The sequence below is a fragment of the Cynocephalus volans genome, chromosome 11, assembly GCF_027409185.1.
Source record: "Cynocephalus volans isolate mCynVol1 chromosome 11, mCynVol1.pri, whole genome shotgun sequence".
NCBI lineage: Eukaryota > Metazoa > Chordata > Mammalia > Dermoptera > Cynocephalidae > Cynocephalus > Cynocephalus volans.
The window spans coordinates 104,584,229-104,600,562 of NC_084470.1; the positions used below are offsets into that span (position 1 = coordinate 104,584,229).

The 16,334-nt window shown below is 38.7% G+C and overlaps 1 protein-coding gene across 1 annotated transcript; it reads right to left on the reverse strand.

Moving 5' to 3' along the window:
* Positions 1-10,752: 10,752 nt before the first annotated feature.
* LOC134391265 (glutaredoxin-related protein 5, mitochondrial) lies at positions 10,753-11,501 on the reverse strand. The gene has a single exon (XM_063115281.1). The coding sequence runs from the start codon at positions 11,443-11,445 to the stop codon at positions 10,969-10,971; it is 477 nt and encodes a 158-aa protein (XP_062971351.1). The 5' UTR covers positions 11,446-11,501; the 3' UTR covers positions 10,753-10,968.
* Between the last annotated feature and the right edge of the window lie 4,833 nt (positions 11,502-16,334).

Here is a 16,334-nt window from a genome sequence, read left to right on the forward strand (position 1 = left end):
AGTGTGTAAAGCAAGTCAAGCAGCATTGATATTGGGACAGCTGAATAGCGTGAGCTTCAGAGGAGCAGAAAAAGTGTGGTTGAGGAGAGGTTGGTCAACGGGTACTAAGTTACAGTTAAATAGGAGGAATAAGCTCTAGTGTTCCATTGCACAGTGGGGTGACTCTAGTTAGCAGTAATATAATGTACATTTCAAAGCAGCTATAAGAGGATTTTGAATGTTCTCACTACAAAGAAATGACAAATGTTTGAGGTAATGGATATGCAATTATCCTAATTTGATCATTACACATTGCATACATGTATCAAAACACCATGCTGTACCCCATAAATATGAAATAAAGCAAAGTGGAAGCAGCACTGGAGAATGAGGAGGATGTGGGCCCCATGCTGGGGTCCTAAGGTCTGTGGGACGTGTGAGACTGGGCAGCTTCCAATTGAGAGTGTTGTGGAAGAAGTGGTGTCCTCAGGAGAGAACCAGGTTTTGGGTGGGCCGAGAAGCAGAGGGAATTGTAAGTGAAGTTTCTAAAGATATAATGGAATTTGCTTACTGTGGAGGGTTTGTGAGAGATGGACAGATGCAGAAGGAATTGGTCCAGGGAAGAAACAGTAAAGCTAGGATGAGAGTATGGGCTGAGTTGGAAGCCAGAGGGATTTAAATCCCAGGTGTTGACCAAGGATAATAATGCTTATAGTCAGAAAGGTGCGTTAAATTGGTCACAAGTCGATCATGAGAGTCAGGTGCAGGATGATGGTAGCTGTAGGAATGGAGAGTTCTGGACTCTGAGAAGTTATCTCAGTCAAAATGAATTGCATTTTGAAAAGGATACTTTTTCTCATGGGTGTTCTATTTGGAAGGAGTTGTCATGGTCTGAGTTAACCATGGGGTTCCAGGGAGAATCTCAGGAAAAGATTTCTTGCACAGGAGCTTCCACAGGGTAGTTAGATTGGGTCATTTTATGCTAAGGCTGGGGGTGGGAGAGGCAGAGACCTGGTGGTTGGAAGCCTGCTTTCTGTCTAAGTTCTACTTAGAATTAAATGACAAGTGTTAGCAAAATAATGTTGTCTATTACATAAACAAATGTAATGATGTTTAATAAATATTGTTAATTAAATTTACTTGTTTTTGTATCTGAATAATAAAAATAATTGATTTTAAATATTAGCATCCACTGCTATAGGGCAGATATTTTATTACTTTGGTGTAAATCATTGTTAGGAAGACAAAATATTATTTGTCCTTTTGTAGTTAATAAAAAACCAAAGATTTATGAGTTCCTCCAGTGTCTTATTTTATTGGTAGGGTTTGTTTATTTATTTACTGAAATAGAAATGATTGTACATATTTGTGTGGTACAGAGTTGAATATCAATACCTGTGTACAATATGTAATGATCAAATCAGGATATTAGTATGTTCATCATTACAAAACATGATAATTCTTTGTGACCCTTAACCAATTTCTCACTAACCTTTCTCTCCCTCCCCCTTTCCCACCTCTACTAACCACAGCTCGGCTTTCTTTCAAAACTTCAATGTATTATTGTGAATATTTCTTTCTTTCCCTCCCTTCCTTCCTTCTCTCTCTCTATCTTTCTCTCTCTCTCTCTCTCTCTCTCTTTCTCACTCTCCTCTCTCACTCTCTCTCTTTTATTTTTTTTTTAATCTCCCACTATGAGTGAGGACATGTGGTATTTCTCTTTCTGTGCCTGGCTTATTTCACTTAAAATAACTTTCTCTAAGCTCATCCATGTAGCTGTGAATGGCATAATTTCATTCTTTTTCATGGCTGAGTAGTATTCCGTTGTGTATATATACCACATTTTTATTATCTAGTCGTCCATTGATGGACACTTAGGTTGGTTCCATATCTTGGCTATTGTAAATAGAGCTGTGATGAACATGGGAGTACAGATGTCCCTTTGACATGATGATTTCTATTCCTTTGGGTATATACCAGGTAGTGGGATTCCTGGGTTGTATGGCAATTCTATCTATAGTTGTTTGAGAAACTTCCATACTGTTTTCCATAATGGATGCACTAATTTAGTCCCACCAACAGTTTAGGAGCATTCCCCTTTTTCCACATCCTCGTCAGTATTTGTTATTCTGTCTCTTTTTTTGATAATAGCTAACTGGGATAAGATAATATCTCAATGTGGTTTTGATTTGCACTTCCCTCATGCTTAGTGATGGTGAGCGTCTCTTCATGTAATTGTTGGCCATTTGTATGTCTTCCTTCAAGAAATGTCTGTTCAGCTCATTTGTCCATTTTATAATCAGATTGTTTATTTGTTGTTAAATTGTTTGAATTCCTCATATATTCTGGATATTAATTTCTCATCTGATGTATAGTTTGTAAATTCATTCTCCCATTCTGTAGGTTGTCTTTTCAAATGATTCCAAAAAATTGGAACAGGCCATTCTCCCAAACTCATTCTATGAGGCCAGCATCACCTTGATAACAAAATCAGACAAAGATACAACACAAAAAGAGAAAACAGGCCAATTTCCTTGGTGAACATAGATGCAAAGATTCTCAGTAAAATATTAGCAAACAGAATACAACAGTACATCAAAAATATTATATGCCATGATCAAATGGGACTCATCCCAGGGATGCAAGTATGGTTCTACATATGCAAGTCAATAAATATGATACATCACGTCAGCAAAATCAAGAATGAAAACCATATGATTATCACAATCGATGTGGAAAAAGCATTTGATGATGTTCAATATCCTTTTATGATAAAGACTCTTAACAAATTAGGTACAGAAGGAAAGTATCTCAACACAATAAAAGCCATATATGACAAACCCACTGCCAATATTATCCTGAATGGGGAAAAGCTGAAAGCTTTTCCTATAAGAACAGGAATAAAACAAGGATGCCCACTCTCACCACTACTGTTTAACATAGTATTGGAAGTACTAGCCAGAGCAATCAGGCAAGAGAAATAAATAGAGGGCATCCAGATAGGAAAAGAAGTCAAACTGTCCCTGTTTGCAGATGACATGATCTCGTATGTAGAAAAACCTGAAGATTCTACCAAAAAACTCTTAGAACTGCTAAACACATTCAGTAAATTTGTTTAATACAAAATCAATGTACAAAAATCAGTAGTATATTTATACTCCAAAAAAAGAAATCAGGAAAGCAGCCCCATTTATGAGTCACCAAAAAGAAAAACAAACAAACAAACAAAAAAAAACACCTAAGAATAAATTTAACCTCCAGTGTCTTTTAACTTTGTGATGAAGTAAACTTGTGGAAATGAATATTAGGAGAAGATTATAAGGGGACAAGCAATAATGTTTGCTGTTACATAGGAAAACACAGGCAAAAGTTCTGTAAATTCTAATATAGTATATAGCCTAATTATCTTTTTTTCTTCCACACAATGGCTCATCATGACAGTAGAGAGAATTTAAAGATGGGACAACAACCTGAGAAAATTTAACTCATCGAGAGTGTCGGCCTGGATCACAGACCACTCTGCCCCGTCCTGTACAGGTCCTGAGTCAGGGAGTCGAAAGAAAAACTGAGCAGCCGGCAGCAAAGTGGACATGCCTTATTCTTCAGCTGTGAGCTCTGCCGACCAGCAGTTCAGAGCCGCTGCCTTCCACACTGAAGACTACACACCAGTGGCAACGAGCCAAGGGGTACACAGGGGTGCATGCACACTAACTCTGCTCTTTCATAACTTGTTTACAAAGGATGTGCTGAATCATACTCAGCTGGACATGAGGCGAGAGGGCCTGACTGGGCTAACTCCATTTTCCTCACACAGAGTCATTTAAGAAGTTTTAGTTTATGAAGTAATTCCTAGCAGCACTATCATCTTCAAGAAATGTGAACTGAACACTACGAAGAGCATTTATTTTCAGTGCTGAAGATATGAAATACATGAGACAATTCGTGGTCTAGGCAGACTTGCATTGCAGCTGGGAGACCAGCTGTACAGGAGAGTTGGTAGTCAGGGAAAGTTTTGCATGGAATGACAACTTGAAATGGGTACCGTTGGGATGGACCACAGACCCTTCTACCCTGTCCTGTGCAGGTCCTGAGCCAGGTAGTCAAAAGAAAAACCAAGCAGCTGCCAGCAAAGTGGACATGCTTTATTTTAAGATGCGAGCTCCACTGACCAGGGTTCAGAGCTGCTGCCTTCCATACCAAAAGGTACACACAAAATCGGCAACAAGCCAATGGGTACACGGGCGTGCGTGTGCACTAACTCTACTCCTATGTCACTTGTTTGCAATGGATGCACTGAATCATACCCAGCAGGATATGAGGTGAGAGGGCTTGACTAAACTGACTCCATTTTCCTCACATGTGAGAAGCAAGTCTTGTTGTAGTGGGAGCAAAGAGCAGACAGAGGGTCAGTATGGTAAAGAAGTCAGAATGTTAAGAACAACATGGACATTGTGAAGTGTTCATGTGAGAAAGAGAGAAATTTGGTGGAATCCAGACTGAAGCAGACAAGGAGTAATTATATAATGTATGCCAAGCTGAGGTCTAGGACAGGGGCAGGAAACCACCGCTGAGACCTCCTGTAGATAAAAGGCGGCATTTGGCTGAATCAGAGAGTCGAGGCAAGAACACTGAAAAAACCTCACTCCTGGGCTCTTGAGCATAGGGCTTCCCTAAGACTCAGAGTATGTCAGGCCAACAGAGAAATAATCCCCTCTGCTCCCACTATGTGCATAGCACAGAGTGACAAGCAACAGGTGTCTAGGGACTGCTGAAAGTGAAGGGTGAAGGACTAACACTGAGAAAAAGCTCGTGCACCCCAGCTCCCGGGCAATCATAGCTGACCTCTAGAGGAACGTGAAGCCTGTGGTCCACTGCAGGTAACTCTACCAACAACATAAGCCATACTCAGTTCAGCTCCTGACTAGATTAACAGCCTGATTAGCCTCCAATACTAACAGCCTGATACAAGATGAGGCTTGTACATTCCAGGAGTAAATACTGTTTACTTCAGTTCTAATTTTCTGGACACAATGTCTGCCAGTTTGGCTCCTTGTAAGAGTGTCCTTTCTAGCTTGCAGAGAGCTGCCTTCTCACTGTTTTCATATGGTGGAGAGAGAGAGTGTTCTGGTGTCTCTTCCTCTTCTCATAAGGGCATCAGCCCTATTGGATTAGGTCCCACCCTTATGATCTCACTTAACCATAATCATTTCCTTACAGGCCCTGTATTCAAATCCAGTCATACAAGGGATTAGTGCTTCACCATATGAATTTTGGGGGAACACAAATATTTAGACCATAACGGAGACATTAAATTATGTAACCGCAATGAAAATGGTTTTTAAAAATATAGTAAACATGTTGACAACATATCTAAATAAATCTGAAATTTCAGCAGACAGAAGAAAACTAGAAGAAATCACCAAATTGTAGAAATACAAAGATGGTATTAGAGATGAAGAATTTCTTTGATGGGATCATCAAACAAGTTGATATAGCAGAGGGAAGAACCAGTGAACTTGAAGATAAGTCAATAGATATTATTCAAACTTAAACACTAAAACAATAAAGTGTGTGTGTGTGGGGGGGGGCGAATTTCAGAGTATCTAAGAGCTGTGGAACAATATCAAATGGTCTAGTACATACGTACTTGGAATCCCAGAAGGAAAAAGAGGAAAAGTGGGTGAAGAAATAATGGATGAGAATTTCCCCCAAATGTTGAAATACATCAAATTGAAGACCCAAGAAGTCCAGAGAACCCAGAGCAGGACAAATTAAAACAACAAATAAACAAAATATGTAGTCATGTTAGAGCCAAATTGCTGAAAATCAAGACAAAGAGAATAGTTTGAAGGTAGCCAAAGAAAAAGACTCGTTTTGCTCAGAGGGAGCATAAAGAATTAGAGCAGACTTCCTGTTAGAAAGTTTGCAAGGCAAAAGATAATGCAGGGTTGTTTTGCAAGTACTAAAACAAAACACAAGGCAGTCTGTAAATGCAGAATTCTATGCTCACTGAAAATGTCTTTCCAAAATGAAGGTGAAATAAATACCTTTAATACAGAAAAAAAAAAAAAAAGATGACAGAATTCACTGTCAGAAGTCCTGTGCTAAAAGAACTATTATTAAAGGAAATTCTTCAGGAAAAAGGAATTTGATATGAGAGAAAGTCTGGTTATATACAAAGAAATAAAAAATGGTAGAAACGAAGCTAAAGATAAAAGACATTTTATTTCTCATTTAAAATTCTAAAATATAATTATCTGAAGCAAAACTAGTGACTCCGTATCGTGGGAATTATAATATATAGAAAAATAAAATATACCATAAAAATTGTGAGGTAAGAATTTGGGACATATTATAAGTTTCTTATAGTAAATGTGAAGTAGTGTAATATATTTGAAAGTAGCCTGTGCTGTATTAAAGTTATATATTGTAAACCCTAGAGCAACCATTTAAACATTTAAAAAAGAGGAATGACTAGTAAACAAATTATGGAGATAAAATAGAATCATGAAAATGCTCAATTAATTTGGAAACAGGCAGAAAAAGGGGAAGGAATTAAGAATAGGTGAATCAAAAAGAAAATACCAAGAAGGTAGATTTAAATCTAAACATGTGAATTATCACCTTCAGTGTAAATGGTCTTAACATCACTATTAAAAGTGATATGGGATAAATAAAAAATGACTCAACTCGATTCTTTACATATAGTGACATAGAAATATTAAAAGGAAAATGATGGAAAGAGATATTACATGCTAACACTAAACAAAAGAAAGCTGGAGTGGTTATATTAATATTAGACAAAGTAGACTTCAGAACAAAAAATATTACCAGAACTAAAGTGGGATATCACAGCATGCTAAAGAGGTAAATTCATCAAGAAGACAAAACAATCCTAAATGTGTGTACATCTAACAGCAGGTCTTCAAAATACATGAGGGGAGATGGACACACACCCAATTACAGTTGGAGACGTCAATACTCTCCTCTCAGCAGTTGCTGGTAACAGACAGCAATTGCAGTGTCACAGAAGACTTGATGGCACATCAGTCAACTTAATTGACATTTATAGAACATTCCATATTCTATACCCCAAACCCTGAACACACTTTATTTTCAGATGAGCATGGGATAATTACCTTAATTAATAATATTCTGAGTCATAAAACAAATCTCAACAAGGTAAACAGAATTGAAATCATAAAAAATATATTCTCTGACACCAATGGAATTAAAGTAGAAATCAACAACAAAAAGATGTTTGGACAATAGCTACATATTTGGAAACAAAAAAACACATTTCTAAATAGTACGGACTTAATGAGTGTGATACCCAACTCAGCACCTTAAGAGCTGTTTGACCTTGAACAAGTTTGTTCTCCTTATGAGAGAAAGGCATTCCTTGTAGGATTCAGTATGAGAATTAAATGAGAAAATGAGGGCTAACTATTTAGCACAGTGCCTGTCCCAACAAATGCTTGCTTTCTTTACTTTTTTTTTTTTAGCAAAGAAAATCACCACAGCCTCCTAAACTGTTTGCTCAAGAACACATTTGTTCTTTGAAGTGTTAGGATTCCACTGGAAAAGTGTTCTCTGGTGGAGTAAATCTGGGAATTACCGGATTACCAAAGTGAAACAGATTACCGTGTCCCTGTGCCTTATGTCTCTTTGGGGGATTACAGTATGCAGATTCTAACACTTCTGTGTGCAGCAGCCCCTTTATGGCAGGACACGCACTAACATCTCACGGGACACAGTGCTGTCAGTAGTATGGTGTGTACAGCATTGACCTAAAGGGTAGTATCCTAACAGTTCTAAAATGCTAGACATAAGATCTGTCACTGATTCAGGCTCTCTGGACAACTGTTCAGGCTCTGTTTGCAACTCCAACTTCATCTGGGAGCTCCTCCTCCTCAAAGACACTGATAACGCAGGTGACAGAGGACAGTGAAATAAATATACAGCAGGAGAGACACGGGGGCCAGGTGCCCTGACTAAAGACAAAAGGTGAAAGTATAAAATACCTGTGACTACCACTCATCACCTGAAGACATGGAACCATTTGCAAGGCACATTTTGAGGACTGGCCAGATTACCCTTAATTTAATTAATTAGTTAATTAAACTTAATTGGCCTTAACTTTTTATGCCAATAGAATTAACCACAATTAATTGCCAGTTCTGGGGAAAAAAAACTGTTGAAAGGACCAGTGAAACAACTTATCTAATTTATGTTTATGGTTCACTAATACACTTGAAATGTGAACTTTCAAAATGGAGTGATAAATATCAATAGTTATTTTAGAGAAAGCCATGAATATTATTTTGGACCTAACCCAGCAGTGCAGTAAATAGACATCCCAGGATGATATACTTCTTTCAGGACTAAAAAGTACCTTATCCGAAGTAGAACAGAAAATCATGGATCCCCAAGAAGAATGTTTTCATAAGAAAAATGGGTTTAGTATAAGAAATGCTGTGATTAGGAAGCTTGGGAAACTATGATTAAGAGTCTTAGTGGCAAGGTGAAAGCACACGCTTGTTATGTTAACGATTGGAAAGCCAACTACAAGTCCTAGTAAAAATAGATTTATACGAGTCATGTACAAATTGGACAAATATGAGTCCAATTAATATGAGGAATAACTTTGAGCATATAAGCAATTAATACTTTGAGCAATTAAAAAATCGATAATTGAAGCAATTTCTTTAGAATTACCCAGGGCTGTTTTTTTCTTCCTCTCTATCTCTGTTTCTCTCTCCTTCTCTCCTCTTTCCCTCCCTTTTTCCTCCCTTCCTTCATTCCTTCCTTCATGTCTCTCTTTCTTTCTCTTTCTTCCCTTTTCTTTTCTCTCTCTCTCTTTCTTTCCTTTCTTTTCTTTCAAAAGAACTGTGCATATTTAATGTGTATAATGTGGTGAGTTTAGATACATGCGAACACCCATGATAGCATCACCACAATCAATATGATAAACATATCCAGCAGCTCCCAAACTTTCCCTGTGTCCCTTTGTTTTTTTGTTTAATTTTTTTTTTTTTGTGGTAAGAACACAACACAAGATGTACTTTCTTCTATATTGCCAACTATAGGCATTATGTTGTACAGCTTTAATTTTTGTTATGACATTTTAAAAAACAATTGTGATAATTAGGAGCCTTCAGACACAAGGAAGGGCTGAGAAAGGGTTTGCTAGGGCTGAGGCAGAGGAGGGTAAGGCACACTCGCTCAGATAGCTCTTCCCCAGGTTCTATGCTGTAGTGGATGCTGTGGTGTGCTGCTTGCACCTGTTTCTCAGCTGCTGGAAGTTTTGAGGGTTAACAACTGCAGCTGAGTCACCCTTCTGGTGATTGTTTTTACCTAAAGAGAGCCACCTTTTGTGAGGTTAGATCCCATTCCTGGGGCAGCCTATATCCAATGACTGTCATTGTGGGAATATAAACACCCAGCCTCCATTTTCCAATTTTAGAAAACTTTGCAGGACAATCGTAGCTCTAGGTCTCTCAGTGGAATTGCCTGAGGCCCTTGTTTTAGCAAATGAAGCTCAACCTTTCTCTCTGTCCATTCCTGCCTCCTTTACTCCCTCACAGTTATTGATCTAGAAAGGAATCTCCAGTAAACTTCCTGCCTTGTAATCTTCATCTCAGAGTCTGATGCTCAGAGAACCCAACCTGTGATACCTGCTAAAGACCTGAAGGTTGTTATTTTGGTGAAGAAGGTGGCTCACAATACTTTCTCCTGCAGATTGTTACTTCACTCAAAGACCTCAATGCATACAGGCTTCCCTGTTAGAAATCCTAGTAACTAAATCCAAATGCAGACACCAGGTGAATGAAGGCTGGCCCTTTATATTTTAAAAGGCTCTAAATTTTATAGAAGGAGACTTTTTTTTGCTTTTATTTTATTCTTTAATTTATCAATATACACTGTAGTTGATTTTCATGTCCCTTTACCAATTCCTCCTTCCATTCCCTTCCCCCCATCAACATCATATCTGTTCACTTAACAAGTTCAAGGAATTATTGGATTGTTGTGTATTCTTCCCCGTTGCCCCATTTGTATGTTTATTTATTTTTATTAGCTCCCACATATAAGTGAGAATATACAGTATTTCTCTTTTGATTTTGGTATATGTCAAGAGGTACAGGTCTAGTTACATTCTTTTACATACAGATACCCAGTTTTCCCAGCACCATTTACTAAAGAGGCAGCCTCTTCCCCAGTGTGTAGTCTTGGTGCCTTTGTGGAAGATCTGATGGCTGTATGTGTATGAGTTGATTTCTGGATTCTCTGTTCTGTTCCATTGGTCCATGTGTTTGTTTTTATGCCAGTACCATGCTGTTTTGGTTACTATAGCTTTGTAGTATAGTTTAAAGGTAGGTAGTGTTATGCCTCTGACTTTATTTATTATTTTTGCTCAGGATTGCTTTGGCTATTCATGGTCTTTTGTTGTTCCATATGAATATTAGAATTGTTTTTTCCATTTCTGAGAAGAATGCCATTGGAATTTTTTTTTTTTTTCGTGGTATCCCTCTGTTGGCAGTTTATTTTAAAAAAAACAACACCCCAGTTGTCACATTTTCTTCTTTGCTCGTCATTTTCTTAAACAGAAAAAGTTACAAAAAATTAGGGGGCTATATTATCTTTGCAGACTGACACATTTGCATGGGAGTCATGAATAATAATGATTCAAAAGCTCCTATTTAACTCCTGAATCAGGCAAAGAATGACAATATAAGAACGAATTTTGCTTACAGCAATATCATTACACAACATCGAATTATTACAGTGCAGTGGTTGCAATTAAGATCACAATAGAATATTCTTAGCCCAAACACCAGACAAACTAAAATCACCGACTGTTAACAACCAAAAGAGTCAGTGCAAGCAGTTGCCTTTTTTAATAGTGAGCCCCAAATCAGTAAGGCTTTTCCGGCAGTGCATCTCTGACGTCATCGGCTCCCTCTCTGCACAGTGAGGACCCGGTTGCCCTCATTTGGAGTCTTGGTCTTTCTTTTCATCTAAAAGGGTGGAGTGGATCCCCAGCTTTTTGAGTTCTTCCACCAGGTCCCCATTCTGGTGCATCTGCAGAAGAATGTCACAACCCCCCACAAACTCGCCATTGAGGTACACTTGTGGGATGGTGGGCCAGTTGGAATAGTCTTTAATGCCTTGTCGGAGCTCAGGGTCGTCCAGCACGTTGTAGGCCGCGTAGTCGCGGACGCCGTGCAGCCGCAGGATCTGCACCACGGCGTTGCTGAAGCCGCACTGGGGCTGCTCTGGCGTCCCCTTGAGGAAGACCACCACCTTATCCTTCTTCACCAGAGCGTCCAGCCGCTCCGACGAGCCGCTGCCGCCGCCCGCGCCCGAGCCCGCCACCCGCACGCCGGGACCCCGCAGGCCGCCGCCGCCCGCGCCGCTCCCCCAGCGGAGCAGAGCCGCCACCGCTCGGCCCAGGGTCCAGCTCATGCCCGCAAGCTCGCCGGAACCCTCGACGGCCCGGGATCTCGGCTGGCTACCCGAGCCTTCCCCTAGCCCGCGGCGGCCATTGGAATTTTGATGGGGATTGCATTGAATCTGTAGATCTCTTCAGGTAGTTTGGACATTTTCACAGTGTTAATTCTTCCAATCCAAGAGAGTGGGATTTCTTTCCCTCTTCTTGTGTCCTCTTTAATTTCTTTCAACAGTGGTTTGTTGTTCTCAGTGTAGAGATTTTTCACATCCTTGGTTAAATTTATTCCTTGGTAATATTTTTTCTTTTTGATGACTATTATAAATGTTCTAGCTTTCTTGGTTTCTGTTTCTGCTAGTTCATTGTTGGGGTATAAAAATGCTGCTGATTTTTGTGTATTGATTTTGTATCCTGCAACTTTGCTGAAATCATTTATCAACTCTAAGAGTTTTTTTTTTTTGTAGAGTCTTTAGGCTGTTCTATGTATAGGATCATGTCACCTGCAAATAGGGACAGTTTGACTTCATCTTTTCCAGTCTGGAAGCCCTGTATTTCCTTCTTTTCCCTAATTGCTCTGGCTAGTACCTCCAACATCATGTTGAATAGGAGTGGTGAAAGTGGGCATCCTTGTCTAGTTCTTGTTCTTAAGGGAAAAGCTTTCAACTTTTCCCCATTCAGGATGATATTGGCAGTGGGTTTGTCATATATGGCTATAATTGTGTTGAGACACTTTCCTTCTATACCCAATTTATAGAGAGTCTTTATCATGAAAGAATGTTGAATTTTGTCTAATGCTTTTTTAGCATTTATGATCATATGGTTTTTGTATTTGATTTTTTGATGTGGTGGATCGTATTTATTGAGTTGCATATGTTGAACAAATCTTGCATCCCTGGGATGAATCGCAGTTGATTGTGGTGTATAATTTTATGTTTGTGTTGCTGTATTCTATTAGCTAGTATATTATTGAGAATTTTTTCATCTGTATTCATCAAAGATATTGGCCTGCAGTTTTCATTTTTTGTTGTATCTTTGTCAGGCTTTGGTATCAGGATTATGTTTGCCGCATAGAATGAGTTTGGCAGAATGGCCTCTTTTTCATTTTTTAGGAAGAGTTTGTAGAGAATTGGTATTAATTCTTCTTTAAAGGTTTGTCAGAAGTCTGCAGTGAAGCCATTCAGTGCTGGGCTTTTCTTTGTTGGGAGACTGCTGATTACAGCTTTGATCTCTTTGATTGCTATTGGTCTGTTCACATTTTCTGTGTCTTCTTGGTTCAGTCTTGGTAGTTTGTGTGTGTCCAGAAATTTATCCATTCCCTCCAGATTTTCAAATTTGTTGGCCTATGGTTGTTTATAGTAGTCTCTAATGATTCCTTGTATTTCTGAGGTATCCCTTGTAATATCACCTTTTCCATTTCTAATTGTTGTTATTTGTGTCTTCTCTCTTCTTTTGATAGTTAGCCTTGCTAATGGCTTGTCAACTTTATTTTTCTTCTTGAAAAAACAACTTTTTGTTTCATTGATCTTTTGTATCATTTTTTGGGTTTCTATTTCATTTAGTTCTGCTCTGATCTTAATCATTTTTTTCCATCTACTAACGTTGGGTTTGTATTGTTCTTGTTTCTCTAGTTCTTTAAGGCGAAGTGTTAGGTGTTTACTTGCCACCTTTCCATTCTCCTGAAGTAAGTTCTGCTTTTACAGTATCCCACAGGTTTTGGTATGCTGTTTCATTATTTTCATTAATTTCAATAAATTTTTTGGTTTCCTATTTAATTTCTTCTTGAACCTGTATGTTATTAAGTAGAATGTTGTTTAATTTCCATGTATTTGTATAGTCCAGAGTTTCATTTTTTTAATTTCTAGTTTTAACCCATAATAATCTAAAAAGTACATGGAATAATTGCAATTTTTTTGAATTTGTTGAGACTCGCTTTGTGACCTAACATGTGGTCTGTCCTGTAGAATGTTCTGTGTGATGGTGAGAAGAATGAACATTCTGAGGTTGTTGGATGAAATGTTCTGTAGATGTCTGCCTTGTCCAATTGGTCTAAAGTCAGTCAGTTTGTGTTTCTCTGCTGATTTTTTGCCTAGATGATCTGTCCAATGTTGAGAGTCGGGTGTTCAGGTCCCTTGCTATTACGGTAATAATGTCTATCTCTTTCTTCAGTCTAACAGTGTTTGCTTTATATATCTGGCTGCTCCGATGTTGTGTGAATATATATTTATGAATATATATTTATGTCTTCTTGCTGGATAGATCCTTTTATCATTATGTAGTGGCCTTCTTTATCTTTCTTCTTGGTTTTTGGTTTACAGTCTATCTTACCTGATATAAGAATAGGTACTCTAGATCATTTTTTGTTTCTGTTTGCATGGTGTACTTTTTCAATCTTTTCACTCTTCGTCTGAGGTGAATCTCTTGAAGACAGCACATTGTTTGGTCCATCTTTTTAATCTAGTCAGTCTGCGTTTTTTGAGTGGGGAATTTAATCCTTTTACATTAAAAGTTATTATTGAAAGGTGTTGATTTACTCCTGGCATTTTACTGATTTTTGTTTGGATGTTTTAAATATCTTTTGTTCCTTTCTTTCTGATTTACTGTTTGTCTCCTGTGTTTCTTGGTTCCTTGGGATGGTAGATAAACTTCTTTTCTTTTTATTGTTAGCATTTTTATTTTACTGGTGGGTTTTGTTCTTTTTTGAGTATCCATGGTAGTGATGGTTGTTTTTCAGGTACCAGACAGTACTCCCTTGAGAATTTCTTGTAAGGCTGGTCATGTGGTAGTGAACTCCCGCAGTTTATATTTGGGAAATATACTATTTTCCTTCATTTTAGAAGGATAACCTTGCTGGATAAAGTATTCTTGACTGGCAATTTTTGCCTTTTAGTATTTTGAATATATCATCTCATTCTCTTCTGGCTTTTAGTGTTTCTGATGAAAAGTCTGATGTTAGTCTAATAGGGGCTCCCTTATAGGTGACTTGATGCTTCTCTCTTGGAGATTTTAAAATTGTCTCTTTGTCTTTGAGCTTTGCCAATTTGACTGTAACATGTCTTGGAGAGGACCTTTTTGGGTTGAATATGTTTGGGAACCTTTGACCCTCCAGAATCTGAAGATCTGTGTCTCTCCCTATAACTGGGAAGTTTCCTGCTATTATTTAGTTGAATAAGTTTTCAAAGTTTTTCCTTTTTCCTCCCCGTCTGGAATACCCATGATTCAGATATTTGAGCACTTGAGGTTGTCTGTTATCTCTCTTAGATTTCTTCAATTTTTTAAATTCTTTTTTTTTTTTTTTGTCTCCCTGTGTTATTCTGAACAGGCCATCTTCTAGGTCAGAAGTTCTGCTTTTTCTAGCCTGCTGTTTAAGCTCTCTGTTGTGTTTTTTATTTTGTTGAACGAATCCTTTAGCTCCACAAACCCCACTACGTTCTTTTTCAGGGCATTTGATTTCCTTGTCCATTCCTCTTTTGGGTCCTGTATACTTTTTTTTGTTGTATTGTCTAACTGAGTCTTCTTGCATCTTATTTAGTTTCCTTAGGATTATTGCTCAAAATTTCTTGTCAGTCATTTCAAGGACTTCCTGTTCCATAGGATTTAGTACTTGAGAATTATTATATTCCTTTGGTCATATCACACTTTCTTGTTTTTTTCATATTTCTAGTATCTCTCCATTGGTGTTTAGTCATCTGGAAGAGAAGTTACTCTGGAGTGGGGTTAGCAGAGAGGGTGTTCTTCTTGCAGGTGTGTTTTATAATGATGGCTGAATGGGGTGTTTTAGTATTAGATCCAGGTAGATGCCGTAGTGTAGTGTCTTTGAAGGTATATTGGCCAAATTTGGGGTTGGAGTTACGAAAGAGTGCCTCTGTGACCTATTCCCTAGGACACATTATTTCTTTGCTGAGGTTGTTGACACTATATTGGATCATCAGGAGATGGGCAAGCTCAAATTCTGGGGGATGTTGCCTTGGAATCCTGTCACTATTAGGTTATAGTGGGTGCTCTTGGGAAAGACTGCTGGCTCCATGGCTAGCTCACCCTGCCTCTGTTGTGTACATTGGGGTATACTAGTGCTCCTTGAGTTGAATGGGTGACTCGGAATGGGTTTTCTCTTATTTCTTTCCTGTTTCCCTGGGTTCTGCTGGTGTCATTCCTTCTGTCTATGCTGATGAGTGGTCATGAGGAAACCTATGAGGTAGTGGTGGCTGCTGTTTTGGCAGCAAGCTGTCCTTATGGCAGCAGTTGTGCGGAGGCTGTCGTGGTCCACTCGTTCCACCCTGGTGTCTGCAGCAGTGGCAGGGAGTGCTGCTGACACTGGGCTGCCTGTCACTCCCTTGGGGCCTCTGCGGCAGCAGGGTGGGCTTCTCGGGGGCAGGGTCTCACCTGGCTGGGTTTCCATGGGGGCTGCTGGGTTGGTGCTGCTCCCTTGGGGTCTCTGTGGAAGGGAGGTATAGAAGGAGCCTTTTAAGAGCACTTGATGTATAATTTGATTCACAATTCCACAAACATACAACTTTTGAAGAACACTCCTATTATGTGAAAAAAGTTTCACCTGCACTAATTCACTAATAGATATGATATAACTCATTTAATTTTCATTTTTGAATGAAGTTGGATTTTCATACTCAGATAATATTTTTCCCTCTATATAAACCTTGTCTTAACATGGAGGGGATGTGTGTCTTTGGAAAGGAAACAACCCCATAGGCTTAGCAGGAGTAACATTTTCCTGACAGTGATCTTGTCCTTCTGGAATTCCAAACAAGACATTTGCAAACTTTGGGGACAGTTGTCCAGGAACCATCTCTGCCTCAGCTGTATACCTGTTCTGACCACTTTGTTGTTCTAATTAAGTGTGATGGGCTTCAGATTGTCAATAAGCCCAGCCATAAAAAAAAGGCAGAGACTG